Source organism: Phyllobates terribilis, unplaced genomic scaffold (assembly GCF_046119375.1).
Source record: "Phyllobates terribilis strain yellow unplaced genomic scaffold, ASM4611937v1 Scaffold_1__5_contigs__length_1240528914, whole genome shotgun sequence".
Lineage (NCBI taxonomy): Eukaryota > Metazoa > Chordata > Amphibia > Anura > Dendrobatidae > Phyllobates > Phyllobates terribilis.
The window spans coordinates 1,159,767,200-1,159,782,086 of record NW_027362761.1 but is presented as its reverse complement, the minus strand read 5'-3'; the positions used below and the strand labels follow the sequence as shown (position 1 = coordinate 1,159,782,086).

Genomic DNA, 14,887 nt, shown 5'->3' with positions numbered 1-14,887 from the left:
TGCACCGTTTGGTTTTTGCAGGCTCTTTGTTTCCCAGTGCATTCACCTTCGATGTGGTCTTTGGTTATAAATCAGCTGAGGGGATCTCAGAAAAAGACAGATAACCTCTGCATTTTTATTGCTGGCTGCAGAATGAGTTAACATAGAATCCACCAGTGAGTTCACTATGACAACCTGGCCAACAGACAGTGCAACACAGAGGCTACAGAAGGCAAACGGTGCAAAATTCTTAATGGAACCGAATAGCAAAAATTATTTTTGCCTAAGAATACATGTATTTAACAAATAATAGTTCCCCAAAGGAACAATCACTTTTAACTCTACTGCGCTATCTGAATCAGGGAAGATAACCTGCCATGAAACATAAAGTTACAGATGACGGAAGTATTTACAGTCTGGAGGATTTCCAATGTAAGAGATACTAAAAGTAACAGATTCCTAATATTCCAAATGTTTCAAATGTTCAACTCGGAGTTTGATGTGCAAAATGTTTATGTCCAATTTACTATATAGTAAATAATAGTTACATATGTATTCATAGTTACAGTCTGTATTTTAAAAAAAGAATACAGTTATATAACATAAAAAAAAAATGAAAACGTTGGCAAAAAGTATAGAAAAAAAAAATTAAACATAACAAGATTGTATTTATGTTCATACTTCCTATTTTATATAGAAGAATTTTTTAGCAGTCTCGTTATCACAGGCAGGATTAGAAGGCCAGGTAACATCTTTATATGCAGCTGATAACACAGGATCCACTATTCATAATATGTGATGTCACAGCTCACCTCCTCCACCTCCTGTATAATGACTGATAACACCTCTATATACAGTAAATAACACAGGATCCACCATTCACAATAGGTGATTTCACAGCTCCCCTCCACCCCCTCCTGTACAATGACTGATAACACCTGTACATACAGTAGATAACACAGGATCCACCATTCACACTAGGTGATGTCACAGCTCCCCTCCTCCTCCCTTCTTAACGACATTTGCACACGCTCATTAGATGCTTCAATACAACAAATAGGTACTGAGTAAGTCAATTGCTGCTAATGTACAGTACAGACCAAAAGTTTGGACACACCTCATTTTAAAGATTTTTCTGTATTTTCATGACTTTGAAAATTGTACATTCACACTGAAGGCATCAAAACTATGAATTAACACATGTGGAATTATATACTTAACAAAAAAGTGTGAAACAACTGAAAATATGTCTTATATTCTAGGTTCTTCAAAGTAGCCACCTTTTGCTTTGATGACTGCTTTGCACACTCTTGGCATTCTCCTGATGAGCTTCAAGAGGTAGTCACCGGAAATGGTTTTCACTTCACAGGTGTGCCCTGTCAGGTTTAATAAGTGGGATTTCTTGCCTTATAAATGGGGTTGGGACCATCAGTTGTGTTATGCAGAAGTCAGGTGGATACACAGCTGATAGTCCTACTGAATAGACTGTTAGAATTTGTATTATGGCAAGAAAAAAGCAGCTAAGTAAAGAAAAACGAGTGGCCATCATTACTTTAAGAAATGAAGCTCAGTCAGTCTGAAAAATTGGGCAAACTTTGAATGTGTCCCCAAGTGCAGTTGCAAAAACCATCAAGCGCTACAAAGAAACTGGCTCACATGAGGACCTCCCCAGGAAAGGAAGACCAAGAGTCACCTCTGCTTCTGAGGATAAGTTTATCCGAGTCACCAGCCTCAGAAATCGCAGGTTAACAGCAGCTCAGATTAGAGACCAGGTCAATGCCACACAGAGTTCTAGCAGCAGACACATCTCTACAACAACTGTTAAGAGGAGACTTTGTGCAGCAGGCCTTCATGGTAAAATATCTGCTAGGAAACCAATGCTAAGGACAGGCAACAAGCAGAAGAGACTTGTTTGGGCTAAAGAACACAAGGAATGGACATTAGACCAGTGGAAATCTGTGCTTTGGTTTGATGAGTCCAAATTTGAGATCTTTGGTTCCAACCACCGTGTCTTTGTGCGACGCAGAAAAGGTGAACGGATGGACTCTACATGCCTGGTTCCCACCGTGAAGCATGGAGGAGGAGGTGTGATGGTGTGGGGGTGCTTTGCTGGTGACACTGTTAGGGATTTATTCAAAATTGAAGGCATACTGAACCAGCATGGCTACTACAGCATCTTGCAGCGGCATGCTATTCCATCCGGTTTGATTTAGTTGGACCACCATTTATTTTTCAACAGGACAATGACTCCAAACACACCTCCATGCTGTGTAAGGGCTATTTGACCAAGAAGGAGAGTGATGGGGTGCTACGCCAGATGACCTGGCCTCCACAGTCACCAGACCTGAACCCAATCGAGATGGTTTGGGGTGAGCTGGACCGCAGAGTGAAGGCAAAAGGGCCAACAAGTGCTAAGCATCTCTGGGAACTCCTTCAAGATTGTTGGAAGACCATTTCCGGTGACTACCTCTTGAAGCTCATCAAGAGAATGCCAAGAGTGTGCAAAGCAGTCATCAAAGCAAAAGGTGGCTACTTTGAAGAACCTAGAATATAAGACATATTTTCAGTTGTTTCACACTTTTTTGTTAAGTATATAATTCCACATGTGGTAATTCATAGTTTTGATGCCTTCAGTGTGAATGTACAATTTTCAAAGTCATGAAAATATAGAAAAATCTTTAAATGAGAAGGTGTGTCCAAACTTTTGGTCTGTACTGTACGTGTGTGTCTCTTAAAAGAAAGGGTAGTTTGAAAATTACAAGATTTCTAATTTTCTAATACAGATTGTGATATGGCAAAAATAAAAATACATTAAAAGCTGATTTAAACAGTAGATAAATACTCTTTAAAGGGAATGGATCATTAGAAATTGATCACCAATCTGGGGCAGGCCTTTTTATTTAATAAAGAGTGGACAGCTCCAGAATGGCGATTTTTTACTAAATATAAATTGGTGACAAAAGCGCTCAAAAGTATGAAGGAGCAATAGTTACCAACATCAAATGTGCCTTTTTAAAAAGTAGCCATTTTTTGGCGCATATGTGCTTCAGTCACCTCCAAGTCTGAATATTCAGAGGGATTTAGTACTGTGGACGTTCAGCTTACAAGTATTTTCCCAGCAAACAGCCAGATTCAAATTTACTTGTACGTTACCAGGAGTAATTACAGGGGAACAGCAGAAGGCAGAGTTCTAAGAAAGGTTGATTGTGAATGAGTATTTATTTATACACGTCGAGAGGTTTTCTATCAGAGGACCTGTCACCAAATCAAGGTGATCTGCTTTTGCACTTTTTATCCCTGCTGATCACATGAGTTTTCTGTTTTGTTTTTAAATTCAGAAATATGGGCTTTTTTGTTCTTAGGATCCTCGGGGGCATGTCCTTTGGCTGTTCTGCATAATTACCATGTGAGCCACGCCCCATTGGAAAAGACCATACAAATTATCACTAAATAAAGAGGTAGATATCTGGAACCATATGCCAGAATAAAAGAAAATAAACACTGAGAAGAGCAGAGGGTGTAAAATAAAAGCAGACGCTGGCCACTATTGATCTGGTGATCGGTCCTCTTTAACTGCTCTGATTGGTGAATCTCTATAATATACTGTATTATGTATTCATATAATGGGCCAGGCATCGATATAATCACTGAACATTTCTACCTTTATATTAGAATATGCTGGAATAATTGCCATTTATCTTAGACTGATTTTTTGTTTTCCCTATTGGCGCAATGTTAATATAATTCAATCAAGCAATTGATATTTCCCTTTATTTCATACTCGACACTTTTGAATGTCTCCACCTGAAATGGAAAAAAAAAGTTATTTATAGTGATTCTGTGGATCTGAATGAGTCTATGTCAATGAATAGAAATAATTTCAGCATCTCTAGGACTCTTTTCAGATTATAGTACGTTCCAAAGAACATTCAGTAGGGGAGAAACACATTTTTAACATTCGGACTAAAACATGGCACAGCTTCAACATGATGTGACCAACAGGATACAAGGTGATATATTTTGGTAGAAGAGCATCCATCAATTATCCCAGACTCCCCTCAATTGTAAGGTACCAGGGATGTAGCAAACCGGTGTCACGACTCTGGTGTCGGGTATCCCGGCGCCAGGGGCCCCTACCCTGTCCCTAATGCTAGGGGTGCCCTAGCTGCCCCTGTTCCCCGGATTACCTCTGAGGCCATGTGCCCACATAGCGTTTTTGCGGCGTTTTTATGGCTGCAAAAACCCTTGTAAAACAGTCTGCGATTCAAAGCAATGTGAATTCGGATGTGCTGTGCACATGATGCGCTAATTTGTGCGCCGAATTCGCATTGCATTGAAAAACGCAGCATGACCATTTCTACCGCGATTACGCTGCAAATTCGCGGCCATTGAGGAATATTGAAACGCAGCAGACCCGCAGGTATATGGGGATTTGCTGCGTTTCAATTAAATTCAATGGCCGCGAATTGCAGCGTAATCGCGGTGCGTGTGGTACCGGGATGAAGAGGAGAATACCACGCGGTGAAAAAAAGAAATAAAAAAGTTAAAAATAAACAAAACCTGTATATTCACCTCTCCGGTGGCCCCCGGTCTGCTCCCGGCCACGTCCTCTCTCCTCAGCGTCTCGCGGTGTACTGTCAGGACCTGCGGTGATGTCATTTAGTCACCTGATGGTCACGCGACCGCTGACGTCGGCGGTCAGGTGATGGTCGCGTGACCATTAGCTGACTAAATGACGTCACCACAGGTCCTGACAGTACACCGCGAGACGCTGAGGAGAGAGGACGCTGCCGGGAGCAGACTGGAGGAGACCGGGGAGGTGAGTATACAGTTTTTTTTTTATTTTTAATGTTTTAATTCTCTTTTTTTTTACTATATATGCTGCATTTAAAGCATCAGTTGTTCACACATTATAAATCCATACCAGTTGCATGGATTTATATTGTGTGACCAACTTGTCAAGCACTTTCCAAGTGATGCTCAAAATCGCTTGGAAAACTGCTTGAGAAAACGGATGCGGAAACGCATGTAAAAACGCTGAAAAAACGCTTCTCTCTGGCAGAAAAAATGCATGTAAATCTGCATGCGTTTTTTTCTGCCAGAGAGAGGCAAAAACGCTCTGCATCAAATCTGCTACGTGGGCACATAGCCTGAAGGTGAAGACCTGGGGCCACGTAACTTGTCTGAGCTCCTCAATCCGCCCTCAGTCTGTTCACCCCCCCACCAAGGGAAGAGGGGAGTAGTAGTGTATGGCAGTACAGTCATGGCCAAAAGTTTTGAGAATGACACCAAAATTATATTTTCACATGATCTGCTGGCCTCTGGTTTTTATTAGTGTTTGTCTGATGTTTATATCACATACAGAAATATAATTGCAATCATATTATGAGTACCAATAGGTTATATTGACAGTTAGAATGAGTTAATGCAGCAAGTCAATATTTGCAGTGTTGCCCCTTCTTCTTCAAGACCTCTGTAATTCTCCCTGGCATGCGCTCAATCAACTTTTGGACCAAATCCTGACTGATAGCAGTCCATTCTTGCATAATCAATGCTTGCATTTTGCCAGAATTTGTTGGTTTTTGTTTGTCCACCCGTCTCTTGACGATTGACCACAAGTTCTCAATGGGATTAAGATCTGGAGAGTTTCCAGGCCATGGACCCAAAATCTCTGTTTTGTTCCATGAGCCATTTAGTTATCACCCCTGCTTTATGGCAAGGTGCTCCATCATGCTGGAAAAGGCATTGTTGGGCGCCAAACTGCTCTTGGACGGTTGGGAGAAGTTGCTCTTGGAGGACATTCTGGTACCATTCTTTATTCATGGCTGTGTTTTTAGGCATGACTGTGAGTGAGCCGATTCCCTTGGCTGAGAAACAACCCCACACATGAATGGTTTCAGGATGCTTTACAGTTGGCATGAGACAAGACTGGTGGTAGCGCTCACCTCTTCTTCTCCGAATAAGCTGTTTTCCAGATGTCCCAAACAATCGAAAAGGGGATTCATCAGAGAAAATGACTTTGCCCCAGTCCTCAGCAGTCCACTCCCTGTACCTTTTGCAGAATATCAGTCGGTCCCTGATGTTTTTTCTTGAGAGAAGTGGCTTCTTTGCTGCCCTCCTTGAAACCAGCCCTTGCTCAAACAGTCTCCGCCTCACAGTGCGTGCAGAAGCACTCACACCAGCCTGCTGCCATTCCTGAGCAAGCTCGGCACTGCTGGTAGTCCTATCCCGCAGCTGAAACAGTTTTAAGATACTGTCCTGGCGCTTGCTGGTCTTTCTTGGGCGCCCTGGAGCCTTTTTGACAACAATGGAAGCTCTCTCCTTGAAGTTCTTGATGATGCGATAAATTGTTGACTGAGGTGCAAACTTTATAGCTGCGATACTCTTCCCTGTTAGGCCATTTTTGTGCAGTGCAATGATGGCTGCACGTGTTTTTTTAGAGATAACCATGGTTAACTGAACAGAAACAATGATACCAAGAGCCAGCCTCCTTTTAAAGTGTCCAGTGATGTCATTCTTACTTAATCATGACTGATTGATCGCCAGCCCTGTCCTCATCAACACCCACACCTGTGTTAATGGATCAATCACTAAAACGATGTTAGCTGCTCCTTTTAAGGCAGGACTGCAATGATGTTGAAATGTGTTTTGGGGGTTAAAGTTCATTTTCTGGGCAAATATTGACTTTGCAAGTACAGTAATTGCTGTTAAGCTGATCACTCTTTGACATTCAAGAGTATATGCAAATTGCCATTACAAAAAATGAAGCAGTAAACTTTGGAAAAATTACTATTTGTCTAATTCTCAATACTTTTGGCCATGACTGTACATAAACAAGACAAACAAGGTAATACAAACAGGGCTAAAGGAAAATATCAATCATACAAATATATGCATACAAACAACAGAGGTGGAAGTGGAGGATGGGAAACAAACCAAAACAGGATTAACACACAACCTAAACCACACAACAGTCTAAGCTGAAATGCACCAAACACCTTCTCAAATAACCACTCTCCTCCACACTCCTTGAACCATGCAGCATAAGCTAGCTCTGGCAATGATAGCCTGCCAAAGCCCAGTATATATAGGAGCAGGGAGTGGCTAACACTGGACAGCTCAGAGCCTAAATGAAGGTAAGCTTCCAGGAGCTCACAACTGAGCAGATTAACCCCTGCACTGCTAAAAGAAACCTGCACCGTTTAATACCAAGGCAAAAGGCTTCTAATGAGTGCAGGAGTGGGAGGAATCAGACGCTGCAGTCTCTGGCTCCTCTCTGTCGCGGTAGACCCGTGACAACTGCGTCACGTAACCTCTCTTGCATCGTCTAAATGGCTGAGAAGGCTCCTAGTGGGAGGGGATAGATAACCATTGATTTTCCAGCCCCTGAGGTACAATTATATCCATTGCTTCCTCTTTATTACATGCAAACGGATGTTTATTGATTCTTTTTTTTGTGCACGGATGTTATAATTCCATCACAACCAGCTATATTGTTTCAAGCATATTTAAAAAAAAAAAGGGAACACTCCTTTATATCTAAGCTTGACATATGGTCTATCACTTCACAAAGAGCATCCAGGATTGTTTTAATTGGCTCTATTTTTTTATTTCCTATTATTATTTTTTACTAAATTTTGTTTTTCCCACATTTCCAAGATATACGTATATTCCCAACAGTTAACTAGTATTTCAAGGAACTAATGATGAACAGCATGGCTAAGGGTTTATATATAGTACATCATCATCTGAATCTTTTGGCTCTTTACTTGTTGGGTTCTCTGTTCTGCAGTCTTCTGATATATTTATGTTGGATCTTGTATCAAACATGGAGCCCCTTTAGTATGTATTACCACTCCTGGAATGTCTTGGAGGCTTCTGGAATAAGGGAGGAACTCCAGGACTTTCAGAAGAGTTGTCAAGTCTCCATGGAAAGCATCACTCTTCCACTTTTTATAAGGATGACGCCAAGTCCTGATGTCATGAGACATATTAAAGGGGCAGGACGGGGGGCTGACTAAACAAAATTTCCTAGTAAGCAATTTAGAAAATTTGTCAATGTGTGTTACAGACCGATAGGCCCCCAATGTGCTGCCACATACGGATTTCGAAGCAGTCATGAAGAAATGAGCAAATATCTGTCAATTTGTTTAGCTCAAATCGGCTGACAGATTCGGTTTGATCCAAATTGAACCCAAAAAGATGTTTACTATGCTCTGAAGTCTCTCCGGACCCCAAAGCATAGTTAATTTAGGGCGGGGAAGTTGTTAAAAAATAAAAGATTATACTCACATGTCTCGGCAGCTTCCCGCCCAGTCCTCCATTCACTTTGGATCCATATTTGGTTTAGATCTAACATGGTTGTCTAGGCCTCATGTCGTCATGTGGGACACAACGCACATCATTGATGTTAATGACGCGTATCATGCGCCATTTGACCACGTGAGGTCCAGCCAGCACCTGGAGATCGGATAAGACAAATCCGAAGTCATCAGCTAGATCGGCTTGGTCAACAGAATGTTCCTATTGCTCACCAGTGTGCTTGTGGTTGTATTTTGCAGGATCATGCTTCTGGGTGGCCGTCCTAGAAGGAAAAGTAGTTGGAATAGTGGCAGCTAGAGGCAACGAAGAAGACAACGTCATTGAGTTACGCCGGATGTCGGTGGATTCCAACTACCGCGGGAAGGGCATCGCCAAAGCCTTGGGACGTAAAGTCCTGGAATTTGCCATGTTAAACCACTACTCATCCATTGTGCTCGGAACGACGGCTGTGAAAATAGATGCTCACAAGCTGTACGAGTCCTTAGGGTTCAAGCACGTGGGTGTTGTGGAGCATCACACACTTCCAGGGATGACGCATTCATTACTGGAAAGAATGTTCTTTCAGCTTCGCTACCATCGCTACTGTCTCCAGCTCCGTGAAGAATAAAGGAACTCTGCTCGTCCCCCCTTCCTGCGTTCATTTTCTATTAACCCATTCCTGCAACGACAGCAGATATTTTTTTTTATTTCCTGGTTTGTCCTCCTTCCTTCATCTCATTGATTTTACTCTCATTCTCGAATGTACAACCGGCTCTCCCTAGCATGCAGTGAGATGGAAGCTGCGCCATCGTCTTCTTCACGAGTCACCTATCATTTAGGTACAGCTTACCTAGCCGTTGTGTCTACATAAGCACACGGACACCAGCAGCGACCAGGTGGAAATATCGTACTATTTTTTAAAATTGTAAAAAAAAATAATTATGAATTACCTTTCAGGTATAGGGATGGGAAATCAACTTTGAATGCAATGCATTACATCAGTAGTGGGCGCTATTGTTAGATCTATCAGTTAACCTATTTTCAATGTGAATACTGATGCTGGGTACATACAGTGCATGGAAAGGAAGGGTCTGCACGTTCACATACACACACACGCAGCACTGCCAGCAAGGCACCGAGGTTGCACTTGCTTGGGATGCACTCGATAATTCTGCCAAACCCGAATGGATTTTAAGCGCATCCAGATTTTTGTGACCTTTCCTAGATGTCATACACCTTTAAGCCAGCAGAGAGCCTGTTACATCTAAACTGAGCCCATTTGTAAAAATATTCTGTAGATATGTATGTAACAAAGAATTATAGGACTTATATTTGGAAGGGCAAGTGTCCACTTGGGTATTTAAGGTTTCCGGTGGTCCGCTCTCTCATTCTCTGGCTCATAAAAGATGTCATTGAGGCATAGGAGAAGCTATCATCATCGATGTATTTGCACATTTTTCTTTGCGAGTAATTCCTAGCGGGAAGTAATGTATAGACACCAATCGACTCCTTATTCATATCGTGTATATAGACCCTACACTGCTGAGTCCCCTGTAAATGTGACCCGCTGTACCTCCCCTGCAAGAATTCTGACTTGTCTAATGCAAGTAGCAATGCAAAGCAGATTTGGCATGTGTCTGTACTTGGTATGCCTGTACAGTGCCTGCCGAAACACTGAATCCAAGTCAGCAGCTTCTTCTGTCTTGAAATATAGAGACATTTTGTAAAATGTTTGGGAAATCTAGATTTTGCATGTAGTATGTATAGGGAGGGGGGTGCAGAAGGGATAGATTATAATTTAAAACAAAAAAAAATTAAAAAAAAAATCTAGGTTGCAGATGCATTTGATATGTAGGTAGAGAAAATTTAGTTTTAGTAACTTTTTTTTAGAGAACGCGATGATAGATTTCTAGTTATATTATGTTTTTTACTTTCGGTAAATAAGGACACGTGGCGATGGACAAGGCCGTCAGGAGGGTATTTGTAAAATTACAGCGGCATCGATGCATTTATTGAACTTCTTAGGAATAGGGGCATGTGCCAGACACAGCACCAACAAGCCACTATGTCGTGACGCAGGACAGTCAACTGATGTAGGTCTAGGGCGGTCAACTGAAGCTTTACTCCGGCTCGGCTACGCCTCTGACATATGGTGGGAGTCTCAGGAACCACATACTTTTTTGACCCTTTCTTCATGGTGAAAATACCCCCTCTAGCTTCAAGACATGCACTGAATGTATAAATACATAGAAAGCTTCATAACGATAATCACCTGTCGTAACCCTCCTTGGTAAGGTACCCTTTAAAAATTAGCAGTGGAGAACTTGTCTTAGTCATTTCCCAAAATATACGGCCAAAACACGGTCGAATCTCTGTCCACCCGCCACCGTCATGGTCAATTGCCTTTAGATTTTTTTTTTAACTATTTTGCATCCAAAAATTGTGAAAAGAAATCGAAAGGCAATTGAACCATGACGGTGAGCAGAGTTTCGGATTCATGTGGGTAGCTGCACCATCTGGCCTTACCCTTAATCTTCAGCAATATGTAGCCCTAATGTCCTCAAAACTAGGAAGATTATTTTAGGGTCCATTTAGACAGCCCATTTAGCGAACCTGTCACTAGGTTTTTATCCCTATGAGATAAGACCACCACCTTCCAGGCCTGATATACAGAATACTATAATGCTGTATATATGCCTCCAACCCGGCCTGCAAGACAAGAATAAGACGTTTTATTATACTCACTTGGGGGGTGGTCCGGTTCGACTGGCATTGCTCGTCTTGGTCCGGTGCCTCCATTCTTTTGCGATGCCGTCCTCCTTCTTGCTTCTTGTGGATGACGCGTCTTACATCACCCACACAGTCTCCCCGGCATCTTGCTCCTGGGCAGGCGTACTTCTCTGCCCTGTCAAGGGTAGAATAAAGTACTGTAGTGCGCATGCGCCGGGGCTCTTTGACCTTTTCCGGAGCATGTGCACTGCAGTACTTTGCCCTCGAAAGGGCAGAGAAGTACGCCTGCGCAGGAACACGATGCCGGGACACTGTGGATGACGTGTCATCCACATGAAGCAAGAAGGACGACGGCATCGCAAGAGGAAGGGAGACACCGGATCAATACGAGCGACCTCACCCAAAATCGTACGGTTGGGGGGGGGGCCTCCATACATATTAGAGTGTCGCCTGAACCCGTCGTTATCGGCAGGTTTGGCCGATATTAGTCTAATGTGTATGGAGGGGCTTAAATGGGTATTCCCATCTCCAAGATCTTATCCCAATATGTAGTAGGTGTAATAATAATCATATTATCAAATATTTCCAATTAGAAATGTAGTATAGTTCTTCTGACTCGCTATGTCGCTTACCCCATGTGCAGAGCATTGTAGTAGCTTAGGTATCCATGGTTACGACCACTAATAACTGCAAGTCCTCGCTAAATTAGAATATCATCAAAAAGTTAATTTATTTCAGTTCTTCAATACAGAAAGTGAAACTCCTATATTATATAGAGTCATTACACACAGAGGGATCTATTATATAGAGTCATTACACAGAGTGATCTATTATATAGAGTCATTACACACAGAGGGATCTATTTCAAGAGTTTATTTCTGTTAATGTTGATGATTATGGATTACAGCCAATGAAAACACAAAAGTCATTATCTCAGTAAATTAGAATAATTAACAAAAACACCTGCAAAGGCTTCCTAAGCTTTTATAAAGGTCCTTTAGTCTGTTTCAGTAGGCTCCACAATCATGGGCAAGACTGCTGACTTGACAGATGTCCAGAAGGCAGTCATTGACTGACTCCACAAGGAGGGTAAGCCACAAAAGGTCATTGCTAAAGAAGCTGGCTGTTTACAGAGTGCTGTATCCAAGCATATTAATGGAAAGTAAAGTGGAAGGAAAAAGTGTGGTAGAAAAAGGTGCACAAGCAACCGGGATAAACGAGCAAACTCGCCTGACCTTAACCCCATAGAGAATCTATTATAGAGAATCTATGGGGTATTGTCAAGAGGAAGATGAGACACCAGACCCAACAATGCAGACGAGCTGAAGGCTGCTATCAAAGCCACCTGGGCTTCCATAACACCTCAGCAGTGCCACAGGCTGATCGCCTCCATGCCACATTGCCGCATTGATGCAGTAATCGATGCAAAAGGAGCCCGACCAAGTATTGAGGCATTTACTGAACACACATTTTGGATTTTAAAAACATTTTTCAAGCTGTTGTTATAAAGTATTCTAATTTACTGAGATAATGACTTTTGTGTTTTCATTGGCTGTAAGCCATAATCATCAACATTAACAGAAATAAACACTTGGAATAGATCACTCTGTCTGTAATGACTCTATATAATAGATCCCTCTGTGTGTAATGACTCTATATAATAGATCCCTCTGTGTGTAATGACTCTATATAATAGATCACTCTGTGTGTAATGACTCTATATAATAGATCACTCTGTGTGTAATGACTCTATATAATAGATCCCTCTGTGTGTAATGACTCTATATAATAGATCCCTCTGTGTGTAATGACTCTATATAATAGATCCCTCTGTCTGTAATGACTCTATATAATAGATCACTCTGTGTGTAATGACTCTATATAATAGATCCCTCTGTGTGTAATGACTCTATATAATAGATCCCTCTGTGTGTAATGACTCTATATAATAGATCCCTCTGTGTGTAATGACTCTATATAATAGATCCCTCTGTGTGTAATGACTCTATATAATAGATCCCTCTGTGTGTAATGACTCTATATAATAGATCCCTCTGTGTGTAATGACTCTATATAATAGATCCCTCTGTGTGTAATGACTCTATATAATAGATCCCTCTGTGTGTAATGACTCTATATAATAGATCCCTCTGTGTGTAATGACTCTATATAATAGATCCCTCTGTGTGTAATGACTCTATATAATAGATCCCTCTGTGTGTAATGACTCTATATAATAGATCCCTCTGTGTGTAATGACTCTATATAATATAGGAGTTTCACTTTTTGTATCGAAGAACTGAAATAAATTAACTTTTTAATGATATTCTAGTTTAGTGAGAAGCACTTGTAACTAGCTGTCACTATATGAGTGGTCGTAACCATGGCGGAGATAGGAGTACCCCTTTAAGTCTCTGCTTTGTTTTCACAAAAATTCTCTAAATAAAGTTTGTTGAAGGTCACAGTTTATGCTGCCATGGATGCAGCACTGTCCATGGGCAAACTTTTTTTTACATTAAACTTTATTTATACATAAACAATAGATATTTACGTAAGAAAACAGTGTGTTATTTTTAATACATTTTATTTATTTATACAATAGATGACAAATTTGTTCGAGGAAAATAAATCTATTAAAAAAAAAACACATTTCTGCATGTCTTAAAGCAAACAATAAATATGGGGTATAAAATCATTTTCTGTAAAATGTTATTTAGTAGCAGCAATGAAGGAACTTGACTGTTTAAACCAATAGTCATGGAAACAGTGCCACTCTCATCCACAGGCTGCGCCTGATACTGCAGTTCAGCCTCAATCAATTGAAGAAAAAAAATATTTTTTTTGGGGGGGGGGGTGGTGAAGGGGTCGGATTATCCTACTCTTTTTAGCATTAAAAATGTACAGTACTTCAAAAAGAAATGAGAAAATGTAAAACATATATGTGATTTATACTTATTATAGTAATATGTACACCCGACATAAACGTAATGGGTATCTCTGCCAGCCGAGGCCTCCAAGGTATCTTACAAGGTATCTTACAATATGGCCCATTAAAGAGCCGATTACTGAAGACCTGGTCACACAGGGATGTAATCTGCTATAACTACAGACTATGCAGATCAGTCTGTAATGGGGCACACAATAGAGAGCCATATTGTAGGCCACAACCTGCCCCAACACAACTGATTAACGTGGCGGAGAAAAAATATTCTGTATGCCGCCATATTTTTAAATAGTGGTATTTATGACTCTATTAAAATATATGACCAACATGTGCATAAGGTCTATGACCACCTTATCCGAGGTCCATGTGATATGGTCATGTACATAAGGTCTATGACGGCCATATTTGGGGTCCAAGTGACATGGTCGTGCACATAAGGCCTTTGACCATCATATTCAAGGTCCAAGTGATATGGTGGTGTGTATGAGGTCTTTGACCATCATATTCAAGGTCCAAGTGATATGGTGTGTATGAGGCCTATGACCTCCATGTTCAAGGTCCATGTGATATGGTCTTGTGCATGAGGCCTATGACCACCATATTCGAGGTCCATATGATTTGGTCGTGTGCATTATACCTATGACCATCATATTCAAGGTCCATGTGAAATGGTTATGTGCATGAGACCTATGATCACCATATTCGAGGACCATGTGATATGTCATGTGCATGAGATCTATGACCTCAATATTCGAGGTCCATGTGATACGGTGGTGTGCATGAGGCCTATGACCACCATGTTCGAGGTCCATCTGATATGATTGTTTACATAGGACCTATGACCATCATATTCGAGGTCCATGTGATATGGTCGTGTGCATGAGACCTATGGCCTCAATATTCGAGGTCCATGGAATATGGTCATGTGCATAA

At 41.2% G+C, this 14,887-nt stretch overlaps 1 protein-coding gene across 1 annotated transcript in view; it reads left to right on the top strand.

The window, feature by feature from the left end:
• NAT8L (N-acetyltransferase 8 like) overlaps positions 1 to 11,252 on the top strand; it is a 66,350-nt gene extending 55,098 nt beyond the window's left edge. The window contains exon 3 of the mRNA XM_073657517.1: positions 8,541 to 11,252. Coding sequence (XP_073513618.1) covers positions 8,541 to 8,908 — 368 coding nt within the window. The 3' untranslated portion in view covers positions 8,909 to 11,252. The remainder of the gene's footprint in view (positions 1 to 8,540) is intronic.
• The last annotated feature ends 3,635 nt before the right edge of the window (positions 11,253 to 14,887 follow it).